The following is a 26,961-nucleotide window of genomic DNA, read 5'->3' as shown; positions in this document are numbered from 1 at the left end:
CCATATTAAATTTTGGGCTCTCCGTTTCAGGCATGCTTGCTGTCAGTTGTCACTGTGCCACCTTTCTTCCAGTGGGGGAGGGTGAACAGCAGGGTGTGCACAAGACATGCAACACTAAGAAATCAGAAGTTCTACCTATAGGCATGTAGGCAGCTTCAAACCACAGCTCCTTTGTATTTCATCTCTTCTTCTTGTCTATCTTCCTTTCCCCTACCTCCTACAGGCTTATGTAACAAGGCCTTATTTCAGGCCTAATTAACTATGTTTGGGGGGGGCGGGGCAGGGCTTTGAAGGATAGATGAGTTTTTGTCCTCTCTTGCATTTTCACAGCATCCTAGTATTTGACAAAGATTTTTTTTTTTTAATCCACTGTGTTTTACCAGAGCATTGCAGAACAGCCTGTAGAGACGCATCATCTTTAGAACATTTATCTAGCTTGCTTGTTAATTTTACACTGAATTTTCTAAATAAATATCATTGCTAGTAAATCAGCACCCATTAGTAGGAACAGAAAACTTTGTTAACAACTCAGTATGATGTATTTTGTGGTTAATTTCTGAGACACTTCTCTTGTGTGCGCTTGCTTTAGAAGAAAAGACCTCCTAATGGCTTTGCCCCCCTAGGGGAAATACTTCATAAAGGGGTTTATGAAGCATCTTAACAATATTAGATGAGTAGAAATTTTTTTTTGCAGTTGAGAAGTTTGTGGTGGGAAAAAAATACAGCGGTCTATCATTTAAGTAGCAGATTTATGCTTATGTCGTATCTTGCTGAAATGTTCTCTGCATGCTTGAAATTTGAGTTCAAGCCTTTCAGTTGAATAGTACACATCATGCCATTTCTCTGTTAATTAAGATTCTATTAGCTCTTTTCAAGAGAACTGAAATATATGGGCACTTCAAATTTTCCTTATTGAATAAGTTTAGTACTATTAAAAGTTGATTAAAGGACTTAGAATTCTGATATCTGTATCAGAAGTATGTGCATTCATGTTTTGGTGGAGTACATGCATGTTTGAGGTTTGTGGGCAAACTTCTGTGGTTGTTGATGTCCTGCTTTTAATTTTTGTTCTTCTGCTGAGCAAATACATTTTCTCTATTTGCAGATGATCGTAGTTTCCCCTCTAGAAGAAGTGGGCAAACCAGTTAGGAGTAGGAAACAAAGAGTGTATCAATAGAGATGGATGAACAAGCCCTTTTAGGGCTAAACCCAAATGCTGATGCGGACTTCAGACAAAGGGTATGTAATTAACTTGCCTATCTCTCTAATAATTGGGGGTGCTGTTTCAGTGCAAAAGTCTCATATTTTCTTGGCCGGGGGATTGGGGGTTTGGTTTTTTTGGTTAACCAATACATATGGTTTGTGGTGGCAAGTACAAAACAAAGTCATGTCGCAAGCATGTAAACTGAAGGTCGTGTATCACCAATTCTGTGAAATTACACTTAACGTGTATAGAATTTGTCTTTCTGGGCTCTGACTTTTTCAGTCCTTTCAATTTTTCGTACTTGTTGCTCACCTTCTTACGTAGATTCCCATAGAATGAAAAGCAGCCACTGAAAACAGTGAGTTGCTTGCAATTGCCCTTTTAATTTTTAGGTGTGGGGTTTTTATTTGAATGGATTACCTACCTTTAGTATCTTTTAATGAAATGTGTGTTTTAACTGTAGCGAAGCTTGTATTAGTGTAGAGTAAGTTAAGAAAGTAATCATGGTATGTGGGTAACAGTTACTTCATAAAAGAGAGATGCTCCTATGAAAAGGCATTACAATTTATATAACTATTTAATGAATAAATATTTCTGCTTACTGATTGATTATCAAGTTGATTCAACTGTCTACAAGATAACCTCCAGTAAAATATTTCAGAAATGAAGATGTTAATACTTTGGTTTTGTGTTCATAAAACAAATCCTGGAATGTATAAGAAAGTTAAAAATGTAGTTTGATGCAGCCTCATATTGCTAAGCAGCCTGTTAAATATGTTGGTTCTGGGTATTTGTCCTTTTTGAAAGGATGGATGTAGCTAATCTTTAGTGTTCTATTAATAGAATATTACTGTAAAATTTGAAGCTTATTGATTTATTGATCTTTTAACTATGCAGTCTGCCTAATTTTGAAATATTTTATAGTAAAAGGTGACTTACCTTTTCACTAATCATGTAAGATGTAACACATAAAGAAAGTATCAAACAATTTCTAGTAAAACTGTTCATTATAAGAGAATTACCAGTACAACCTACAGGAAGTGAATTCTTGTTTTAACTTATTTCAACTCACTGAATAATTACTTTGGGAAATTACTTTGGTGAATGGAAACAGTTATGAACTAATGCAAAAAACCCTCTTGAAATACATACATTCGTAGAACTGAAATAATGTATAATGTTGTTAATCTAATCTCTGTTTCACACTAAGTCTTAAAGCAATTAGATCAAGTTAACTGTTGTCAAAAGCTATTTAGAAGTTCTGATAAGCAAGTTATTATCTAAAATCTGGTAGAAGGTTTTTCCAGTCTCTTGTAATAGTTTCATAAACTGACAGTTGTCAGGTGATCAGTGCTTGAATGTTTCTTGAGCTTCAAGTGTAGAATACAGCCGAAGTGGTGCAACAAAAATAGTGAGTTGTTTTCAGTGAAAAATCTAAATCACTTTCTCTTTAGAATTTGTGGAAGTAATTTTAACTTGGATGTGAACTTCCACCCAAATGAAAAGGCCCTCAGCAACTTCCTCTAGTGGACCCTATCTCCAGAGGTCCCTTCTAACCTTAACATTTCTGATTCTATGACTTTTATATTCCAGTAACAAAAATCTTTGTATTGAATGTAAAGCGGAAATGGGTGCCTGTGATAATAGCATTTGAAGAAACACTCTTGCATTATGGTAATTAGGGAGTGATATAAATACTTGGATGTATCCAAATTGTTTGTTTTTTTGAAGGAGAGCTGTTTAAATGTGAGTCTAAGTGTGAATGAGATGCCTTGCTGTGTGGTTTGTTTGTTCTTTTTTAAACGAAACTTATTTGGATGTTTGCAGGCACTAGCCTACTTTGAGCAGCTGAAGATATCTCAGGACGCTTGGCAAGTCTGTGCAGAAGCGTTAGCTCAGAGCATATACAGGTAATGTAGATAAGAATCATTGCTTATTTTCATTAGTAAGATGTTTGGGTCTGGTTTTAGCTCTACAGCATAATAGGTAAACTGTAAAAAATTAATATGGTCTTCATACTGTTTTTAGTATCATGGTTGATCTATGGCTTCTGTATAATGCCTTTCAAGGAAGATCAATGTATAAATAAAACTCCATATTAATTTAGTAGCCTAAAGACTGCTACTTTATGAAATCCATGGAAAAAGAGTGAGTTCTACTGCTATCTTTTGGGGAGGAGTGTGGAAAATTTCCTATTGTGAGGCCATAGGCTTTATATGCAGTAATCTCAGAAGCAGTTCCTTGCCTCTATTCTATGGAGTAGGCCATCCCATTTTTCAAGATGCAAAGAGTGTGTAGTCACCACTATTTTTGCAAAAAGTTGTGTATTTAGGTCTCAAATACTAGGTGGTTGCTGTATCACAGAATAATTCAGGTTGGAAGGAAACTTGAGGGATGTATATCTCCTGAATAACAACAGTGATTTATAGTGAATGCTTTTCTGTAAATGATTTGTCAAAACTTCTGACTCCAATGGAGTATGCAGTAATTAACAAAACCACACAAGATTTGAAAACAGCATTTTATAATCTTTACCGAAATACATTATGATTGTTACAATTTTTAGATAATAAGATAAAAAACACATGTAGATTTTATAGCATGTGGAATGTCCCTTCCTAATCTATACCTCAGTTTGACTTTCGCTTTGCTCTTTAAGACACAATGTACAACTTGTGCTTAGTGTACTAATGGACACGTATTATTGAAGCCCTTTATAAAGGCAGGATACAACAGGTATTGTAGTTTTCTATGTTCAATACTGAAATCAAAGCATAACAAATGGGTGGCTGTAGAAAAAAAGATTATAATGTCAAACATAAATATTAGTTTAACAGTTGCTTATTTTTACCAAATGAACTGCTTGAGTATTTGTCATTTTTGCTTTGAAGTAATAGCAGTAGTATTTTTCTCTGGTGCACAGTGATTCTTGATCTGCCAAAGGGACGACCTGGTTGTAATATTTGAGGAATTTTTTTCTTCCCAGGGAAGTGTATCATATTGCCACCACTAACAGAATTTTCTTTTCTTCTCTAGTGATGATCACATCAAGTTCTTTTGCTTTCAAGTTCTGGAACATCAAATTAAGTTCAAGTGAGTAATCTTTCTTGATACCAGCCATATACCTCAATTTAATTTTCCCTTTTTATTCTGTTTGCAAAGAAACTTAAAAGGTACCTGTCATCTCAGTGTGGTTGATGAGGTGGCTTTAAGGTCCAGATGACTTTCTTGCATTTCTTCACCTATTCCTGGGAGAGGAGTAGTTGGGTTTTGAGCAGCTGTTGGGTTTTGAGCAGCATACTCTACTTAGCTAGTCTAACACCTGTGTATGGCCCAACACAGACCTAATTACCAAGGACTGCTTGAAGCTTACTTAGCCCTTCCTTTCTGGAGATTCAAGCCTTACTCTGTACTCTCACTGATTTTTGCAGAAGAGAGTCCTGCAAGCAGCAGTCTTGCTCAGTACAGAGTCCTGCACTTAAGACAAAGCCCTATTCATTCAATAACCATGGCAGGGATGTTAAGAGAAAGTAGTCTTTTCACTGAGTGGTGTTTTCGTAGAATCATAATTTTAGGAAAAAATACTTTGAAATAATACAAGTTTCATTGCATGGAACTATATTTTTTTCACATTTCGGGCTCCTTTGGTCTGGACTTGAACGTCATGGCAGGGGTATCTGCCTCTTGGAATATCTTCATGACTGGTTGCAATACACTGAACATGTGGGTCAGGCTTTAGGTAGGAATAAGGTGTATTTTGCGAGTGATTTTCACAATTATGTATCAGCAAAAATGAAAGACTTAACTTTCTGTGATTTTATTTACCTGATTTTATCTCATTGTCCATCTTCCTCTGCTTGTTCTACTCCTCTCACCTGCTTCCTGTGGTATGTTTTCTCTTGTTTTCCTGCTTCTGATTTTCTTGAGCATTTTCAGTGGGGTTGCTTTTTTCTTCTCCTTAATGAATAGTTACTTGTGACAGGAACACTGGAGTCACGTTCAGTAGTCATTCCTGTTAAGGACTGTACCTAACCTATAGCTAGCTCTATTGCAAGGAGAGTGTTCTCAGCTTAGCTAGTCCTGGGAAGGAACATGTTGTGTAGGTAGTATTTGAGGTGGGCTTGGTATAATGTCAAATTTTGCCAAGACTAGATGTGTGACATAAAGCAGAATTACTTGTTTACTTTTTTGTTTTGATGCATGTCTGGTAATACATGTACTGTAGGTCAGATCAGGAAGGACTTCCTTGTGCTCACTATTGACAGTCTTCAGTGTGTAGTAAACAAGTTTGAGCATGTACAGATGTCTCTTCCTTCTCCCTGTGGCTTATGGTCAAGTGTGTATTATTATCAGGGTCATGAGTCCTGTCCCTGATAGAGCAGCCTTCCTGCAAAATTTCAAGCTCCTACTCCATTATAGGAGGCAGTAGTTCCTCAAAATGTAATCCATTAGTATAGGCAAAATGTTTTTCCTTATTTTTATATCTTTGATTCAAAATTTTAACATGCAAATAGCTGTGTAAATTCCTTTTCTAGGAACCTTTGATTTACATTAATGTGCAGTATTATGTGCAATCTTAAAAGAGTTTTTGCCTTACTGAATGTTGTGCTTGTCATGAAGCAGTTGTATTTTGATGTCATTACGCTTTGTTTCAGATACTCTGAACTTACTGAAGTCCAGCAGCAGCTAATTAGGGAAACACTCATAACATGGCTGCAAGCACAGGTAAGTACGTCCCTTCACAGCAGTCTTACACAGTAGGCTTATTAGTAGGCTAACATAAGGCATTGAGTGTGGGCTAAATGTTTAATCTGTCATCTGAGTTTAAAGATGGCTTCCTGAAGATATATGATATCTGATGGTTAAAAGTTTTTAACATGCTAATCCTCATTAGAAATTCTTTAAATCAGATGTTGTAAAGAAGTCTGTTCTTGAGCTTATTACTAAAAATAAAACTCTTACGTCAGATAATGATTGTGGTTTAATCAGTTGGGTGTGAAAAAAGGAGTATTAAAGGAGTATATTTCCCTTTAGAGAGTATAATCCTAATCAGATTCTTGATGTTCCTGACTGTCTGGAGGAGGAGCAGTAATTCTGTTTTTAAGGCCCTCCTGGCCTGACTCCTGTGTACTTAGAATACTAGCAGATGTTTATGAATGAACAGCATCACTCCTCTGTTAATACTATGGCAGAGTACTGGCTACTCCTTGTGGCATTAGTTACTGTAGCTGAACATGTAGTATCAGTTGGACCCAAGAGTTTGCAATCAGCAGAACCATCAAGTGGGCTGATACAAGTCTTTGGCAATACCTGCCATTATCTAGTTATCATTACACTTCTGCACTGGAAATTAACATAGTTGCTTTGTAGAAAACTTAACAGTGGGAAGTGGAATATAATACAACTTGAAAAAGAACAGATCATTGTGAAATGGATTAAATTGCTTTTAATTTTGCTTTGTGGCAAGCTGTTCCATTTAGGATGAGTTTATGGAAAAGGGGAAGGGGAGAGAGAGGGAGATAGGCAGTGATGAGCTTAGATTTAGAAACTTCCTTTACTATTCTTAAAGCTAACATCTAATTTAGGCACAAGCTAGCTACAAGAGGACAGTAAGTTGTTTTCTGAAGTTCTTGTTCGCTCCTTTCACCAAACTAACAAATTAGCTTTTAGTCTTTGAATAGTACACTTAATGTCTTAGTACTGAATGAAGGGCTTAGGACTGTATCACCCAGAGAATGTTTTCCCTGTTTCATTACAATTCAGCTAAATTTTCTTCAAAATCCTTGGAAAGGTAAGGCACTTTATTGATCTCAGCCAGGAAGAGAGGTGGTACATTAATCACTACGCAGAGATCAACAGGCATATATGATTCTTCTCTAATTTAGTAAAAATGCACAAATAAAATATCTTATTTCTACCAGATGCTGAATCCCCAGCCTGAGAAGACTTTTATTCGCAACAAAGCAGCTCAAGTCTTTGCATTGCTTTTTGTTACTGAATATCTCACAAAATGGCCCAAGTTTTTTTTTGATATTCTATCAGTAGTTGACCTTAATCCACGTGGAGTGGATATGTACCTCAGAATCCTGATGGCTGTTGATGCTGAGCTGGTAGACCGGGATGTTGTTCATACATCAGAGGCAAGTTATTATTTTGCATTAACATTTGTTTTAAATTTTGAAAAAGTTCTCTTACTTTAATTGGAGCAGAAGACTTGCAGATATGCTGGTTTTTTCCTATGGTAACTCTGCCTTAGAGACATTAGGTAGTTCAGATTCAAAAGCCATATGTTGTTTAATGCTTTTTATGATTCCGTACTTTTCAGTTAATGTATTTTTTGCTTGAAGAGCTAACAAACAAAAACTAATGGACTGAGTTAGCCAGTTTAATGTTAGACTGACTCATTTTAAAATGTTAAGTGCCTGTTTCAAGGAGTCCTCTCGCCAAAAATCCATTTAATGATCTAGAGGATTTTTCCCCTTTGTCTGCCTTTCTTCAGTGTTTGGGCATTGTGGTATAAAAAAGAGCAAAAACTAGGGTATTTTGGTTTTATTTCTTGCAAGGAAAAAAAATGTGCTCTCTTTGGGTTTCTGATTTCAGTTATTTATCTTGCTAGGATAAGTGGTGTCTGGTAATTAGTAGAAAAATGCTACTAATTTGACAAGATGCTAATCTATGACGAGACTGATTTATCCTTTTTCTGTATTGATAGGAGGCTCGTAGGAACACCTTATTGAAAGATACTATGAGGGAACAGTGCATTCCAAGTTTGGTGGAATCATGGTACCAAATCTTACAAAACTATCAATATAATAACTCAGAGTTGACATGCCAGTGCCTTGAAGTAGTTGGAGCTTATGTATCCTGGATAGATTTGAGCCTGATAGCCAATGAAAGGTAGGGGTTTTTTGATGGAATATCATTGCAAAAATAACCTTGATAGTGTGCTGACTGTATTTCTATGAAACAGAATTAAAACTTATCTTTGAGAAAGGACTTTAATTCTATACAAACCTTTTGAGTTTTGGTGTTTTTTTAGTAGAGTGATTGACTTTGCAAGCCAAGCTGATAAAATGGCCAAAATAGACACTACACAGTTTGCTGGGTTCTCCTTAAAATGTACAAAATGCTGGGTTTAGTCAGTACAATAGACTTTAGAAGTGTCTTATAAAAAGAAACCATTGTAAATATGCACACAAATAATATAAAGCATCTATACAATGCTACTGTGTATGTATAAAAACAATCTTTTTTTTTTTTCTCTGAAGGTTTATAAATATGCTGCTAGGTCACATGTCTGTGGAAGTTCTCCGGGAAGAAGCTTGTGATTGTTTGTTTGAAATTGTAAATAAGGGAATGGACCCAATTGATAAAACAAAATTGGTTGAATCTTTATGTCAAGTATTGCAGTCTGCTGGCCTCTTCAGTATTGATCAGGTTTGTATATTGATTTTTACAATAGGAATGAGTCATAGGTCTCCAACAGTTCTTAAATAAGCAAATGAACAGAAAACTATAAAACTAAGTCCACAGATTAGGGAGAATTAGTTGGGCTTCTGCATCAAACCTAAACACTACTTACACTTTTCTCATACCTAAATAAACAGCTTGTTATTAATATTCTTTATTCATTTAAAACACACTGCATTTTGTTTGTCCTCAGCAGGAGTTTTTCATTTTAGAAGCAAGGTATTATGTAACTCCCCTGTTCCTCTCCTAAAGCATGTTGTGCTTACTGTTAATGCTGCTTCTGTGTTTTGTTGCCTTGAATCTTCTCTTCTGAATGATTCCGCAATAGCTATTGTAGCCAAGGTAGAGGTTTTTAGGGTGAGACATTAGATCAGCTGTGCATAATTAGGTAGGGGAAGGAGCTTTCTTAAGGGCACGTATGCTGTTCTGCACGTCTGCACCATCAGGCATGAGGCTTGAAATTCTTATCTGTAAGCTGGAAAAATATACATACTAACCAAACACATTCCCTGGCAGTTGCAGTCTTTAAGGAACAGCTGTTTGCTACCTGCCATGGAGAAAGAGGAACCAGTCCTTATGAAGCTGTATTCCTTAGATTGCAAGGCAATCTCTTAATTTTTGAAGCCTTTGTCAAATTTGTATTCCTACTAGAATGCAGAAAATGTCCATTCATCAGTTCAGGAGGTGTTCCTCTAAAAATCTTACCTCAGTCTCTGAGGAAGACTTGTTATTCTTCTGCTTTTGTACAGTTATGGCAGGGAGCAAAGCATCTGTTTGGACTGACTGGTATAGGGGTATTTCTCAATTCTGATCAATGTATTTCTGCAAAAGCAAGCCATAAATCTTTAATATTAACTCACTCTTACAGGCAGTACTGAAAGTTACTCGTTATCAGTATTTCTGAAGTGAGCTACAGCTGTTAATTCTTTGAAGTTTTCCCATAAAAAGATTTTCCTCTTATACAGCCTAAAATTTATGGTAGGTATGTGCTTCTGCTTTTATTTTGAACCTGCTTCTTGCTGTAAAGTAAAAAGAGAAACAAACTAATCTGAAGAGGTGAAGCAAGCTACTGTTGTATGATGGAGGACAGCCAAATCTGGCATTGCTTTAATTTTTCTCTCTACATTCCCTGGGGAAAACGAACCAGGCAATTGTACTTTCCATCTAGGAGACAAATGTTGGTTTTACTACTTCTACATACTAGACATGGGTAGTACAGTCTGTAAGCTCATGCCATATAAACATGAGCTCTGCTAGTATTTTTAATTGGATGTCTTTTCTTGCAGGAAGATGATGTGGATTTTCTGGCCAGATTTTCTAAGCTGGTCAACGGGATGGGGCAAGCATTAATAGCTAGTTGGACTAAACTGATAAAAAATGGTGATATGAAGAGTGCTCAAGACACTCTGCAAGCTATTGAAGCAAAAGTGGCCCTAATGTTACAACTGCTAATTCATGAAGATGACGACATCTCATCTAATATCATTGGCTTTTGTTATGACTACCTTCACATCTTGAAACAAGTAAATATGTCTGGCTTCAATTTAACATCACTTTTTGACATATGATTTAGTTTGATTTTTGTGGGAATATATGAATCTCATACTATGTGCAAGCTGACTTGCAGAATAGGTTTTTTTTGACTAATTAGCATTCAGTATCTTTAATGGCTGTGGTCATGCTATTTCTATAGTGTTTAGAAGTCTGAAGGAATTGGGTTAAATCTTGCATTAAGTGGAAAGAAGGCTTGCAGATCATATGGCTGTAATAAAAAGCAAACCTGTCTTTTCCTATTAGATAGTAATAAAGGAGTTACTGTACAAGAAATAACACTTGAAACTTATTTTACAGCTTTCTGCACTTTCAGACCAACAAAAAGCTAATGTAGAGGTAAGTATTTTCTTTTTACTAGAGATTCTTTTTTTTCAAGAACACGTTGGGTCAGAATCTTTCATTTTGCTGAAACAAATCATGTTTTATTTATATGCCTTAAAATGTGCATGTGACAATAATTAAAAGGGAAGACTTCAAAAAGTAAGGACAGTATGTTCCATTTTCTTCTAAGTAACGACAGCTGTTTCTTTAAATAGTAAACCTATATTGAATTGTATATGAAAATGAAAGCTATTTTAGAGCTGGTCTTCCCAAGGAACCCTTAAGCATATGTTGCTAAGCTCCTGTACAGTCTGTATTGTTGATAGAATGTTCTTAAATCAAGATAGAGGAAGAGTTTTTTTTTTCCTGAAGCTTTGTATTTTTATTAAAACCTGCCCTAATTTCAAAGGATTGGAGGAAGTATGGGAAGGGTTGTCATAAAATTCAACCCTTGATAGTATCATAAGTTAAACTTACAAAAGAAGCTGCAATTCAAATATAACAGTTGTACTTATAATGAGCAGTTATATGTTAAGCATTACATTGAACTATACGTTAAACTTAAGTTTATATGCTTGAGTTTATACATAAGCTTAAGTTTATATGTAAAGCGTTAAGTTTAATAAATAAAGTTTATGTCCAGTTTTGGAGGTAGTAAACTGTTTGGTTTTTTCAGCACAGTCCTTTTTTTAATTTCTTTCTTCCTATGACCCTTCTGCACCAATGTGGATGTACTACTTTAGATGTTGAACTGGTTAGATTGGTGCAGATATTTTGTAAGTTCATACAGCTGGCAGCTGTGATTCCTTTTCCTTTACAGAGAAAACTGAATTCTGTACCTGTTCTAACATGAAAAGTTGAATTTGGGTAACTGTTGTCTAGATTGTCTTGATCTGGTTTTGTCTAATGTCTAAACATTTTGTCTAATGTTTAAATTGGATGAGGTAACACAATAGGAGAAGTTTGATAACATCACTGAATCTTTTTATTTTTGTTACTATGTCTCTTTTGTTCTTATAACTGGATCAAACCAAATTACTACTGCAGTGCACTTAAGACACTTAAAATCTAAATGTGTTACTGTCCCAAAATCTGTTGTTTTGTTAAACTTGCTTTCATACTGAAGAACTTCGTGTTATAATTATTTCTTAATTTTATTGAGCACTTTTTGAGCATTTGTGTTAAACTGAGAAGCAGTCATACCAATCTTTCTTCTTTCATCCAACTCATAATAAGAGAGTATTTGGAAATAGTCTAAATCTTATTGTTGTCTGTCTTAAGCTTTAAGTTGCGTGCTTAGTAGCATTCCTTTTAAAGTTTTGCACCTAAGAAGTTCTTACTTTCAACTTGTTCGTTACTTGATCAGGAAAAAAGGGGATGGATCTTGTTTATTGTGCCTTTGAAATCCTGAAGTTTTTTCTCATCAGCAGGATCATGTTTTTAATTCTTAAAATGACAGGTGTTTCTAAGCATTTCTGGCTACAAGCATATCACGTTAATGTTTTGCGATTATTTCAATTCTTTAATATCACTTCTCACAGACGATGCTGACACTTGGTGTCAATAGAAAGCATGATCACATTCTTGCTGTTTGACCATGTTCTTCCTCAAAGTATTACAAGGGTCTGTTTCTGCAAGATCACCAAGAATTTCACCTCAGTAACCTAAGTTTAATTCATTGGTCCATTTTGGTGTTAAAGAACTTCAGGTTTTGCACTTAAAATGAAAAATATGTAATCGTGATTATTTGTCAAAAGTCTTGTTGTTGTTGGGGTTTTTTTTATAATTTACGTTGTTCCCTTGTTTATTATTTGTCTGAAATTTATGGCTATCCGCATTCAGAACCTCCAGTACTGGAAGAGAATCGCAAAATGCCAATCAAGTTCTTGCTGATATGATCATCATTTTCATTTGCTATAGTTATAATAAAAGCTGTTGCCCACTGGATTTAACCAATATGAAAAAAAAAAGGACACAAGTTTTGTTTTTTCACTTGGTAGTAGGCATAGGGATGAGGTGCTCTGTAATGCTGATCAAATACCTGTTATAATTCTACTGAGTCTTCTCCAATATTCAGTGAACCCATTCCTTGTAATAGGTATATGGGTATGTCCTGCCCCATTACTTGTTGCTATTTAATATTCTCTTGGGCTTCTAACACTTTTTTGTTGTCATAGATATAAAAATGGTCTGCCTCTGATTCAATTTTAATTATTCAGAATAGCTTTCTGTCTATTTGGAATATTTAGATTTAATACACATTTTTGTAGGTTCCCCAGAACAAACTGTTAAACTAAAGTGAAAATTAAAATATAATAGATTTTAAAACACTTGTTTTAGCTAATTGGGTGTGTCAGTCCAATTTCTATCCATCCTGGAAAGCATGAATGGAATTGAGTACTGCATGTATTTTAAACGTTAAATCAGAGTTCTAAAAACCTGAAATAGTAATGCTTAGTAAGATCAAAGTGATACATTTAGAGTTTGAGATTTCAGTAGAGATGAGATCAAGTCTCTATTCCTGTTTTAGGACTTACCAACAGTCCCCACTAAGATGAAATTGCGTATCAGTGCTTTAACTGATCTAAAAACTTGCTGCTGCTAAAAAGAGAAGGTGTTGCTTTTCTTACTCTTGTTTGCGGCTCCTAGCTCTTACTCTTGGATTCTTTGCTGAACCAATTCAGCTTGTTAACCTCTCCCAAAAAAAACCTTTCAAGGATGTTGAGCTATTGGAGAAGTTAATGTTACAGCTAAGCTGACCTGCCCCTTTAAAATAGAATCTTGGACAACCTGTTTAGCTTCCTCTGCCTAGTTCAGTCATCTTAATTGTTGTTTTCAGTGTGAACCGAACAGCACAGATTATAAGCAGGAAACAAAGCTGGGTAATACTGTCGGAAACTGAGAGCTCCAAGTCATCTATGCTGTGTATCTGGAATGGCATCTGTGTATTGTTTGGATATAATCCATCTGTTTTAATTTGGACTGTTGCTTCTGCTAGACCTCTGAAAATAATAATTCAAATGGGATTTAAAATACTTGTAAACATTTAACACTTGCTTTAACGTTTCCTTTACTGTAGGATTTTAACTGTTGCTTCTTGTCACTTGTCTGCTGCTACGCTTACAGTTCTGCTTTTATCTTAGGCAATCATGTTGGCTGTTATGAAGAAGTTGACATATGATGAAGAATATAATTTTGAAAATGAGGTATTGTGTTATATGAATAAACAGACAAATGCAACTTAAATTACATGTAGTAAAACTTGCTCATGCTTTTAAAATCCATATTTTTCATAGACTAAGGATTTGAAGGTAGGAAGCAAAGGTCTGTAGGCTGAATTTTTTGCCGATGTGGAAAGCTTTTTTAACCTCTGGGCATGTCTGCATAGGACAAAACAACATAGTAAGGGGGTATCCAAGCCGGTTCAGTTAACAGAATATTTCTGGCTGCATTTGTGCAGAATTATTCCTAGGCAAATACAGCTGTGCTGTTAGCTAAACATAGCTGTTGAGCTGGCTTGTTCAGTGTGAGTTTGCGTGTTTCTGCACATCACTTCTGTCTTGCGAAAAGATTTGAGAAACATTGTGTAATGAAACTCTTTAAGAGATGCTGCTTGACCGACTTCAGATGGTCAAACCTCTGCAAAAATAAGCGAAAGGAGGCGGAAGGTCTTTGATTTCACTTTCCTCCCATGCTTACATCTCTGTCAGCCAGCAATAATGATTGAATATGTTGCACGACTTACTTTTGCTCCAGGCTGTTTGGAGAGCTATAGTCTTAAAAAGGTTAACTTAAACTGTATGCAGTCCATCATAAATGTTTCTGTCCGTTTAATTTTTAAACTAAGCTAGATGCTGAGAAAGAACATCTTTGAGGAGTGAGTCAATTTTCAAGAATTGGGTCAATAAGGCTTTGCCAAGAGCATTTTCTTTCTTGTACTTTTGGCTAGTTTTCAGTTTGGAAAGCCTTTTTAATATGTTTCTGGACTGAATGCAGTGGATCTCAACATATTACAACCAGCCAAAAAAGGAGCCTGCTGTTATGTTGCAAGAGCATAGGGTGAGCATTATTGAATTCTCTGAGTGTGGTATACTGTTCTTGTATGTACACGTTTTTGTTTTAGGTGTAATTGTTTAAAACGGTTGTGCATTAATTTAAACATGAAAATACGGACTTCACTGACATGTGAATGTTTTGTAGGGTGAAGATGAAGCAATGTTTGTGGAGTACAGAAAACAGTTGAAACTGTTGCTGGACAGACTCGCTCAGGTCTCACCAGAGTTACTGCTGGCGTCTGTCCGCAGAGTTTTTAACACTACACTTCAGTAAGTTGGATGTTTTAACTTGTTTAAACAATGCCCTTAGCTTTTTTTGCCTCTTGTAACTGTCAGACTTTGTAATGAACATAAGTGTGATGTAGCAGGGCAAAGCCAATTGATAGAATGGAATTGTTACAACTTCATGATAAATATGACTTTGTATAGTCTTTTACTTAGCTGTTTAGAAAGAAAAAGCTTTCTTTTTGTAACCTTAAATGGCAGCTAATTTTTTTTTTTCCCTAGAGATGTTTCTTGATCTTTGTCATTTACCTACACAGCAACAGCCATTTGGTCAGGTGTTCACTTTACACCCCAAGGAAATGTGTATGAGATGTGGCAAATAATTTTATGTATTACTGCTATCAGAAAACCAAGGTTGGGTAGGGAAAAGAAACAAAAGTAAAGTATTTTTTACAAAAAGAGCAGAACCAAAACTGGAAACCATGCATGTAAATAAAGAAATGTTATTACTAGTTGCCTGACTAGGAGGACAGTTATGTGTATACAAATAGGAATCTAGTATTGTTGGTGGTTTCCTTGTACCTTGCTCTTTAGTGAGCCCTCTTTTTAAGTGAAGCTGAATGGCTTGTCCGTAGAATCATAGTAGGTGGTTTTGTACCTAAATAAGCACTTTGAGAAATCTGTAGCTTTTAAGTTGAAACTGGTAAAAGAAAATTGGTAGCGCTGTGATGGAGAGGTGCTGCATTTGTGGATAAAGTCTTCCAGAAGCATCCTGAAATACTGCCTAGGTTTTACAGTGTTTTTCGTAGTTTAAATCTTTTTATGCTGTGCATCTGAAGAAGGCTCAAAAGAAAATACTAACATGGTAGAACTGATTATTTCATAAGCTACTGCAGACTAACATGATCTTCATATTCTTTCTCTAGGAATTGGCAGACTACACGATTTATGGAAGTAGAAGTAGCAATAAGGCTGTTGTATATGTTGGCTGAGGCTCTTCCTGTATCTCACGGCGCTCACTTCTCTGGTGATGTTACAAAAGCTACGGCTTTACAAGACATGATGAGAACAGTAAGCATGTGTGTTGTGGGAGCTATTTAAAAATGCTAATAAAGACTGGAACATTCCAGTTCAAATTGCTCATCTTAATTACCAGCACGTCCACTACACTGTAGTTTGATGTTATAAACAGCTGAAGTACTAACTTGTTAATGCTTTTATTTGTAGCTGGTGACTTCTGGTGTTAGTGCCTATCAACATACATCAGTGACCCTGGAATTCTTTGAAACAGTGGTTAGATACGAAAAATTCTTTGCTGTTGAACCTCAGCACATTCCAACTGTTCTAGTAAGTCTCATCTCATTTACATTTTCAACTAGATAAGACTAGATAAGTTCTTTGGACTTGGGAAATTTTCTTATTTTCTGAAGGTCACTAAAGAAGCTGGGTTTCTTAAATTGTTGGATGATTAGCTTTTCCCTGCCTTGTTCAGGGATTCTAAGGCTGACATACTTTCTTGATTGCAGATGGCATTTTTAGATCACCGTGGACTTCGCCATACAAGTCCCAAAGTACGAAGTCGAACAGCTTACCTCTTTTCCAGATTTGTCAAGTCTCTTAAGTGAGTAAAGCTGTTACAAATGTATCCAAATTGCATCGAATTTACCATACATAGCCCTTCTGTACATCACAGTTGTCATTGAAACAGGCTGGGCTTCAAATGGACTGCAATGAAGTAGTATATCAAAACAGTCCTCTAGCAGGGTTGTCCTATTGTATAATACTAAAGTAGCAGTGGAAAAAATTGTCACAGAACAAAGAGCTGGAATATATATGCTTAGCTTATTTTGATTACATGTTAAAACTGATCAACAGTGCAAATGTCTGTCCTGCTTTTCCTCAGTGAGCAGAGCTGAGAGTGAGTGGATCTGGAGACTCCCAAGAGTAACTCTTCCCTGACCAAATTCTGAATGTTTACAGAATTCATAGTGATGAAGTTTACTCAGTGTATTAAAGTCTTTCACAGTCCTGTCCTGTTGGTCTTATTTCACAGGCATGTATTTAATGTAGAGGCAGGAGAAACTCCAAGATGGTTCAGATTTCAGAAGGATCCTATTTTTCAATGGTTAATGAAAATATTTCACTCAGATGAGTGAGGCTTTTTATGCATGTTTCTCAAAAAAAAAAAAAAAAGGAGGGAAAGAAAGAAATTTTTATTTCCTATTGTACCATGTATCTATTTGGCCTGCCACAAGCACCATATCCATAAGCAGGTTTTTCTACACAGTGCTTTGATATTTAAAGGGGAGTTTCTATATTGAGAACGTAGTTTAGTGTCTAGCTTTACAGCTTAAATAAAATACCAGAAAATTTGTAAAAACGCACACAGTTCTAAATAATGTTATGTACTTGTGTTTTACTTCAGTAAGCAAATGAATCCCTTTATTGAAGATGTTCTGAATAGAATACAAGACCTGCTGGAACTTTCTCCTCCTGTGAGTATTTACGGCAGGTTTTTGTAATAAATAAGGCTTGCACTTACTCATTGATGTGTCTGAGTACTTACTGAATTGTAAGCTTAGCACACAAACATTTAAATGCAAATAATTGTCTTGCTTTTTCAGTGTGAGATCACTCGCATGCTTACATTTGTACCTAATTTTAATAATCCTGCTTATGTGGGTTTCTGGGAGTATAGGCTAGAGATGCGTATATATAGAAGGCTATCTGTCTGAATTGTATAAACATAGTTGTTCCTTCAACCATTTTTTTTTACCTGTACTTGAAACTTCTACTTAAGTAGGAAGAGAATAAAATTATTGTAAATGTACTATAGAGATTACTTAGGCATGATTAAAGGAAGAGTAGTATCTTTAAACTTTGAGGAGACAACTTTGATAAAGGACATTTAGTGAATTATGCCTGTTATCTTCCATTTTAGGAAAATGGTTACCAGGCTCTGTTAAGCAGTGATGATCAACTTTTCATTTATGAAACAGCTGGAGTATTAATAGTTAACAGCGAATACTCTGCAGAAAGAAAACAAGTTCTAATGAGGAATTTGTTGACTCCACTGATGGAGAAGTTCAAAGTATTGTTAGAAAAACTGATGATGGCACAAGATGAGGACAGACAGATGGCACTGGCTGACTGCCTCAATCATGCTGTTGGGTTTGCTAGGTAGGTACAGCACAGTGACTCTGGTTTGAGTAAAAGGGAAATATAAAGGATTTATTGGGAGGAGGGGTTGAGTTTCTACCTGTGCTTTATTGACCTAGAAAATCGTCAGTGGTTGTAGAATTTCTGATGGTAGCCCAGAAAATGAGTTAAGTCTCCTTAGAAAAGGCTGCTATGGATGTAGATACAGAGAATACTGAGCAAGTTTATAATGAACCAGCTCTATTCCCTTCCTCAAAGAATTGTATGGAGCTATTCTAATCATATGTTGTTTGTAAATTGTTAGAATTTAATTCTCCAAAAACTGCCAAAGCGTAGCTACTTCATATAAAATAATTCTGTTCGTTACTTCCAGTGTTTGGCTCCCATTTCATGAAATGTAATATTCTAGTTTAGTGCATGGGTTTTAAAGCATATGTTGTTCTCAGTGTTAATGCTTCTTCATTGTAATGGAACGTGAGCTTATATAAAACTTGGTGTATTGCTTTTACAGCCGAACTAGCAAGGCTTTCAGCAATAAGCAAACTGTAAAACAATGTGGCTGCTCAGAGGTTTATCTGGACTGCTTACAAACATTTTTGCCGGCTCTCAGTTGTCCATTACAAAAGGAAGTTCTGAGAAGTGGTGTCCGCACTTTCCTTCACCGCATGATTATTTGCCTAGAGGAAGAAGTTCTTCCATTCATTCCTTCTGCCTCTGAACACATGCTTAAAGATTGTGAAGCAAAAGATCTTCAAGAATTCATTCCTCTTATAAACCAAATAACAGCTAAGTTTAAGGTATGATATTGCATAAGCTTTTCAGGGTCGAAGTGTTGCTGATATTGCCTCTTTTCTGGTTCCAGAAAAATAGCTATGTGTCAGAACCTTATCTCACAATTAAGAAGTAAGTATATTTCTAAGGCTGCTACTGGGAAACATAGTCTTCAACCACAGTTGTATGTTGCTGGACTCGCAGTGATTAAATGAGTGTTTTTCATTGACTAGTCTCAGAATTTTATGTTGCTTCTAATTTTTGAGTTTAGTATTTTAAAATAAAATACTACTTGGCACAAAATTGTTTTTTTTATTGACACAATTAACTTCATGCCCCCCGAAGAAATGTTAAGCTAATATTACAAACTCTGCAAGCCCTGAAGTGAATTTTCTTATTTTTTATAATGGGATTTCCAGGAGATAGAGATACAGAAATATCAGATGTGTGTATAAGGAGGAATATTGATTTACAAGATCTCGATGCAGTGGTGTTACATAAAAATGTACGCTAGGCTTAATGCATTGTTATTCAAAATAGGTTGACAAATATGGAGGTTTTGAAATGGAGGCATGAGATATGTATTAAGTGGGAGTAGGACTGTCAACTGATTATCTGGCAAAGGTTCTTGAAGTGCAGCCTTTGAGAGCTTCCTAGTTTCAAACAGTTCAAATGCAAAGTCAATGAAATGTATGAAGTTACTAACCTGTTACTCGTCGTTCATTCCCTGAGGCTGCCACAAGAATATTGCGCTGTTGTGAATGGGATGGGAAATTCATTGCTGTATGAGAAAGTCAAGAAGCCCTTTAAATAGGCTTAAATAAGTCTTTTAGCAGAATGCAATATTAAAATTACTAAAAGTGAAGAGAAGTGTGTTTTGTGAGCTGTAGAACAGAGCCATAATATACCTGGGTGAATCTAGCATGTGGACCTCTGTTTGGAATATCCCATCTGCAGAGCAGAGAGAAGGAATTTTGAAAAATCAAGTATTTCAGTGGTTAGGGAGGAAGACTCTTATTACTCTAGTCCTTTTTGCAAGTTATGCTAAAAGCAATTCAAGATAATGGTAGATAATTAAAAATAGCCTGTGTAAGGTAAAGAAGATAAAAAAAAAAAAAGGTCACAGGAGCAAGACTGGACAAATACCATGTTCAGGTGTAATGTTTAACTTTGTATGATACTGTACTATTCTTATTACAGTATGTTAAAATAAAGATCCTAGCTTCAATAGTTTCACCTTGAATACTTTCAAGGTTTTATCTTTAATCTTCTCTTTACTTGCTTAAGCATTAAGAAATGAATATCTGAGTTGCCTCTTCATGGAACGCTAGGGTTTGGCTGAATAGCACACCTTCAGTTTTTTAATTCATAAGTGTTCAACTAATTTAGTGCCCTTATATATTTCTTACTGCAAGTAGGATGTAAATGACAAGTTTATTCTGTAATACCAGTAGTATTTCAGCTCAGGAAAACTTTTTTCTTTAAGCAGTCTTTAAGGACAAGTGCTACAAAAGGTGGCCTGCTGTCTGTTTTAACATCTTAGAGATGCATTTTCTGTAACTACAGTGACTTTACAATAGCCCTTCTGGATTTTTCAGGGAATTTGAAATAGAACGATGAGAAATACTGAAAAAGCTTCTTTTCCTACTCAGAATGAGACTAGATTTTTGTACAGAAGACTTGAAATAGGTGGCGTGTAAGTCAAGATACAGTAATATTCATGGTGACCCTGCTATGATTCACTCTGTAATAAGTAGTAAGTACATGAAAATACTAACTTTAAAGGTGAATCAAAGCTGAGAATTGTAACAAGCCCTTAAGTTTTAATTTCCAGATGTTCGATTTCTGTAACTGTTTGATACCCTCTTCCAATCTCCACAGACACAGGTTTCACCTTTTCTGCAACAGATGTTTATGCCACTACTTCATGCCATTTTTGAGGTGTTGCTCCTTCCAGCAGAAGAAAATGACCAGTCTGCTGCTTTAGAAAAACAAATGTTACGGAGGAGTTACTTTGCTTTTCTGCAGACAGTAACTGGCAGTGGAATGAGTGAAGTCATAGCTAATCAAGGTAAGTAGTTCAGTTTCTCAAAGGATAGTACTGTGGTTATTCTCATCTAAGTTTTGTCTACTAAAATCATAAGCCTAGTTCCTGTCAAGTACTATTAACTATGTTATGGTAGAATGGACTAATGTAAATACGGTATGCAACTTACCTGTTGCGCAAGAATTTGGGTTTGTGAAATCCAGCTATCACAGGCATATTCTTCCTATTGATCTTTTCAGCTTAATGTGATCACTGTGTCTATAAGGAGAAGAATGGGGTATAATGCATCCTCATGCATCATTGTATTTGATTGGCGAATTGGAGATCATACAGTATATAACAGTGTATAGCAATGTTTGAACTGTTGGGCAAGACCCCTCACAGCTGCCAGTATTCATTGCAGTGTTCATTTTCTGAAGGACACATCAGTAACTTCTACAATCTTTTATTACTATCTCCTGATCTCGTTATCTGTGGTAGAAGGCATCATGTAACTTCTATATGTAGTTACCAGGTTTTCCTCACCCTTAGTTGCCAAATGCAAATTAGTGCTTTTCATAGCAGGAATTTGAAGTCGAATGTCCAGTTGCTTGATTCTTTAAGTAATTTGCTCAGTTTGTATTCTATCAAAATGGCTAGGGACTTGAGAAACTTTAAAGCGACTCACCTGATAGGTGGAGCTCAGACTTCCTTCCCCCATCCTAAAATGATGGTAATACCTGTGGGAAAGGAAAGGGTGGCATTAAGAAGTAGTGAGAGCTTTCTTGAAAGAGGCACTTTGTTAGTTGTGAGGGGCCAAGAAATTTTTAAAGGAATTGGAGATAAGTATAGACGCAGCACAGAAATTTGAAGTGTGATAAAAAAATCTTTCCATATATTGGAAGACAAGCAAACTACTTCAGTGCTGCTGAGTTTTAATTAACTCTACCAGGTTTGGGTAGAGAGGAGAAAACTTGTATTTGTAAGCAGGTCAAAGTACCCCCCTCATCTTTGTGTGTATTAAAGGCCGGAAAACCAATTAAAATCTCCAAACTTTAAAAAACAAACAAACAAAACCACAACAAACCCACCAATTATAACCTAAATAAGAGTTGTCTTGCATCGTAGGGGAAACTTCCCAAAAATATTTGAGATTTGTGCAAAAAAGAGCTATTTTGAAGTTGAAGCATGTCTTCCAGGTCAGTATTTATATAAAGTAGTGTAAGAGTACAGAAACATTTTAGGCTGCAAGTTGAAATGACAAGCTCATTGTAATGTGTTTAAGGTGCAGAGAACGTGGAGCGGGTGTTGTTCACTGTCATTCAAGGAGCAGTGGATTACCCAGATCCTATTGCACAGAAGACTTGTTTTATTATTCTTTCTAAGTTGGTGGAGCTTTGGGGTAAGACTGTCTTTCTATAATTCCTTTGCAGCTGCTACTAATCATGAAGCAATAATAGACCAAGGAATGTTATTTTTCTTTTCAGGAGGTAAAGATGGACCAGTAGGTTTTGCAGACTTTGTCTACAAGCACATTGTTCCTGCATGTTTCTTAGCACCTTTGAAGCAAACATTTGACTTAGCAGATGCCCAGACAGTATTGGTGTGTATTATGGACATTTGTTTTTTTGCTTTCATTCCTGTGGGGCAGATTCAAGCTAAGAAAGCTACGCTGACCACGTGGTATCAAAGATCGTCATCTCACAAATAAAATCCCTTATGTTTTTTATTGAGGTACCTGGATGATTAATTATTGAATATTGTGGTACTGTATTCTGTAGTTCACCTATGCTCAAAATCAAGGTAGAGAATTGCAGATCTGAGTATTTAACATTGACCTATATTACTTATTAACTAATGTTCAGTGAAAGTGAACACACACAGGTGGCTGTTATTTAGTTCATTTTGGGTTTAGCTGTGACAGAAATTTTTCTGGTTAGAGTGGAACAAAAATTGGAAGGTTGAGGCTGTTGTCATTGTGTGAGGGGAAATGAGGGAATAATGGCTAGCCCTTGTTTTGGGCCTCATTAGGTTCTTTGGCTTTAAATACTTAACCAATAGACTAATTGAACAGTCTAATGTTATGTATTGCATTGCAGGCTTTATCAGAATGTGCAGTGACATTAAAAACAATTCATCTCAAAAGGGTAAGCTTCATAATATTTTGCAGGGAATAACTCTTGCAGGTTTCTTTCTAGTGCTTTTATCAATTTCTAAAAATTATATACTTACTATGGTGAATTACTACTATACTCTTACATAAAATAATAGGATTACTACAATGCTGTGTAGGGATACAGGATCCAGTAGTTCTACCTCTTGATAAATTACTGCAAAATATTGACTCTTCATGAAGGAGAAAAATCTGCTCACTTACTGGGTGTTACTGTGTTTAATTGATCAATTGGCATTCTTTCACTTTTCGATGTAGTACTTAAACTGACATAAAAAAGCAATTAGAGATGTACTGTTGAGTACTTCTGTGAAAACAAAAGGTATCTTTCGATATGTAGGAGACTAGATTGAAAAACATTTATGGAAAAAAAATTAACTTTGCATTGTCTAATGACTAAAACACCATAGCATATTTCCATTTTTAACGGGAAATGAAATAGTTTCTATGTTCGTGTTACTGTTTCCCACTACACCCTTTAACTTGCTGGCTAACTTTTCTGTCAAATGCAAGTAAAAGTCACAACTACACAAAAATTGTAAGAAGTTATAAACTGGCAGAGAAGAGATTGTGTTTTAATTGAGGAGAGCTTCTGAATTTGTTCCTTTTTCCCCAAAAGCAATGAAGAGGTAAATCTGTAGGAAATCAAGCTTTGGTAAATGAAATAACTTCCTATTACAAATACTGTTTCTTTTAGCACTACCGATACAAATATAGGAAAATGATCTGAAATCTTCTTTTCCCCTCGTGAACTGCATACCATGTTCTAGTTCTAGGGTAACTTAGGCCTGAATTAGTAAAGTTGATTCACTTTCCCCTGGTAGATGTTTTGGGTCATGTTTGTATACTGCCAGTGTACAGTAATCCCTCTTGTGATGAGAGGTATCTGATAAATGCAGATAAAGAAAACAAAAACTAATGTGTTAACCAAAACAGACCTGACTGACTGCTTCTCTTAAGGGTTTGGAAGTTCCATTTTTATTACTGTTCAGTCCACCGCAAATTACATAGTCAATGTTACAAGAAGCGAAACACTATGTTCATGGCTACTAAATTTCACAATGGGAGCAGTATGGTAAAGCAGTTGGCAGATACTAATTGCCAAATTTTTTTTTCTTTCATATGTCAGATAATGAAATTAGGGTCATCTTACTTAACTGACTTTTACAATTGACATGTCACAAACTGACTGGCTGTATTGTAATTCTTATTTCAGTGCACTTTTCAGTGCATTCTTCTGCTATGTAACAAAAGATACCGAATTGCAGTAGAATCCTTAATGCCAAGATTGAGAAATCTTTATTTGCTAACAGCTAAGAATAACAAGAGCATTTGGTATTTGATATGCATAACTTCTCTGTAAAATAGTCATGTAGACCACCTGTTTTCAAATTCTTCTGTACCATACAGTATACAGCTATGACTTCCCATATGTTTGAAAATACACTTGAACAAATTGTGTACTGCTTTTCTTTAGGGTCCTGAGTGCATTCAGTATCTTCAGCAAGAGTATTTGCCTTCTTTGCAAGTAGCTCCTGAGATAATTCAGGTAGGAATTCCTAAAAGAACATTTATGATTGTTAACAGTTTTCCAAATGTTAAATGGGAGCAAAATGAATACTGACAAAGTTACCCTCCTACCATCCCTCAGTATACTTACTCTGATATTGCATATCAGAATAGGATTAATTTAGCATAAGGAGTAAAGTTACTGCAAGAGTACCTTGCAAATAAGGAGTCCAGTGCATGTGACTATCTAAGCCATCTTCCTACTTTAATTCAAATTTTAACTTGAGGAAAAAGTATCAGAATACTTAGAGTAATAACTCAAAAGTAAAATGAAGAATGTTGAATGTATAGAAAGTATGATGATAAAGGCTGATAGAAAGTATGATGATAAAGGCTGTATTCAACACTACAGAAACTTAAGACACAGCACTGGTTCTACTGTCAAAAATTATGTACAACATTAAGTGTGGGGTTTCTGTGTGCTTATTTCGGAGTAGTGTAAGAGGGTTCTCAAAAGTGAAACTAGCCATATGGTAAGCATTGCCATGAAGAAATTGTTAGATGAACACTGACAACTTAATTTTAATTGCAACTAATTTGGATACTACAGTAATCGGTTTTTCTGCATTAGGAGACAATTTTAAGTGGCATTAAATATATGTAAGGGTCAAGTATTATCTCGTGCTCGTGCCCCAGTGTTTTCTGATCTAAGATTATAACTTTTTCAAGTGTGACACATGTTCTGCTGTAATCTAGAGTCACTTCGTGTATCCATAATACTTCTTCAGCGTAAATGTTCTTCTAAGTATTCATATCAAAGCCACCAAAAGTTACTGGAAAAATTAAAGGTTTAGAATCTCCTTGATTGCAGTTCTCATAGATAGTCCCGTTTCTGTCTATTCAGCTAAAAGTGAATGTGATATCCTGTACTTGAAAATACAGTTTTTTCACCCCAGAATGCACTTGGCCTGTCATAGCCTATTACAATTTTTTATCCATAACATGATTTTCTTTGGTTGCACATTAGGGAAAATACAAACTCATATCAATGGCTTTACATACAAGGTATTCTATATGCTCCTAACATATCTCAGGTTGTCTTACTGCTTCATTTAGCTATCTAGTATTTCTTTATTCTCTCTTACAGGAATTCTGTCAAGCACTTCAGCAGCCTGATGCTAAAGTTTTTAAAAATTACTTAAAGGTAAAGATTTTTTTTTTTTTCCTTTAAATAGCTTTTAATTCCATTTGAACTTTGTCACACAATTCAGTTGTGGTAGTGACCTGAAGTAAAATTGAAATATTGAAATAATGAATTATTTAATAGTTTTTAGTTATAGTTATTTGGAAAGCAGTTATTTGGAAAAACAGCAACAACAACAAACCTGTAGCTGAAGAATCGTCACTTATTCTCAGCACCTTGCCATCTCCTCAATAGCTTTTGATATTCTTGTGGCTTATGTTTAATAGTTGAAATAGCAAAAAAGTGATGCTATAATTGTAAAGAATGTGTCAGAATGCTTCATTTTTGAGGGTGTGAGTGTAATCGAATAGCACAAGTCACATCCTTCAACCTAGTGTGTTAACCAGTATGTAAACAAGAAAATGAGCTCTGTCAAACTCATTATCTTACACCTCAACCGTTCCATGTCTTACATTTCCTTTGTCTTAAAATGTTTTTTTAATAAATTTTTAACAGGTATTCTTCCAGAGAGCGAAGCCCTAAGGGAAGTACTGGAATCTCATGTATCTGTTTCCATAATCCAGAATTCTGGTTGTTAATTTATAAAAACGCTAACTCTTGTGCCATTCAAACTGGTTTTGTTTTTAAGAAATGTTGCTTTGTGCTCACATCAGTACGTATTTTAGCCTTTCGCAAAAAGAGAAATGCAAATCCCCCACCTGTGTATCGAACATGAAGGTATATGACAACATGAAAAAAATATCTGTAAACCTACACAAACTTCTATTATGTATAGGATGATTTCAGCTTACGCTGTAACACGTACAGCAATGAAATGACACTTATTTTTGAAATTAAATGTAAAAATCCCTTCAGACCATAGCAATGGTTATTAAAATGTGTACATTTTTGATACTGAGTAAAATGTTTTCATAAGACATAAAATTCATTTGTTCATGTATGGTGACATGAAAATAAAGCAATCAAAGTCATTCTTGTAGATAGTCATTTCATTGAAGTTGTCTTAATTATAAAAAATATATATATACCTCCTATAAAACAGATTGGTTTAATAAATGATTTCATTTAAAAGTAGCATCTGGTTCTATCTTTTTTTATAAAAAAAAATAAAATTTTGTCCAGTGAAATGTTAAGTCTCCTTGAATCATTTTGGTTGAATCTTTAGAAGCTACAGCATTCTTTAACCTTCTGGCTGTTACATTTGAGTAGAACCTGGCAATTTTTCTGATGCTTGAATAATAAATTGTATTAGTCTTGCATGTGGAAGATGCTGGCAGAAAGAATGAATTG

The 26,961-nt window shown here is 35.5% G+C and overlaps 1 protein-coding gene across 1 annotated transcript; it reads left to right on the top strand.

Annotated features, from left to right (window-relative positions):
- Positions 1–1,101: 1,101 nt before the first annotated feature.
- Positions 1,102–26,961, top strand: XPOT (exportin, tRNA). Its single transcript, XM_009572178.1, has 24 exons — positions 1,102–1,239; positions 3,032–3,114; positions 4,241–4,297; positions 5,860–5,929; positions 7,126–7,344; positions 7,917–8,101; positions 8,473–8,641; positions 9,961–10,197; positions 10,526–10,564; positions 13,693–13,755; positions 14,750–14,874; positions 15,756–15,900; positions 16,057–16,176; positions 16,356–16,450; positions 17,255–17,324; positions 17,771–18,009; positions 18,500–18,785; positions 20,641–20,830; positions 22,071–22,187; positions 22,273–22,388; positions 22,885–22,932; positions 24,436–24,507; positions 25,615–25,671; positions 26,167–26,961. Exons 1-24 carry the CDS (start codon positions 1,180–1,182, stop codon positions 26,191–26,193), a joined length of 2,889 nt encoding a protein of 962 aa, XP_009570473.1. The 5' UTR covers positions 1,102–1,179; the 3' UTR covers positions 26,194–26,961.

This window comes from Fulmarus glacialis, unplaced genomic scaffold, assembly GCF_000690835.1.
Source record: "Fulmarus glacialis isolate BGI_N327 unplaced genomic scaffold, ASM69083v1 scaffold27322, whole genome shotgun sequence".
NCBI classification, from domain to species: domain Eukaryota; kingdom Metazoa; phylum Chordata; class Aves; order Procellariiformes; family Procellariidae; genus Fulmarus; species Fulmarus glacialis.
The sequence above is the reverse complement of the archived record's forward strand: the minus strand, read 5'-3'. Positions and strand labels throughout refer to the sequence as shown.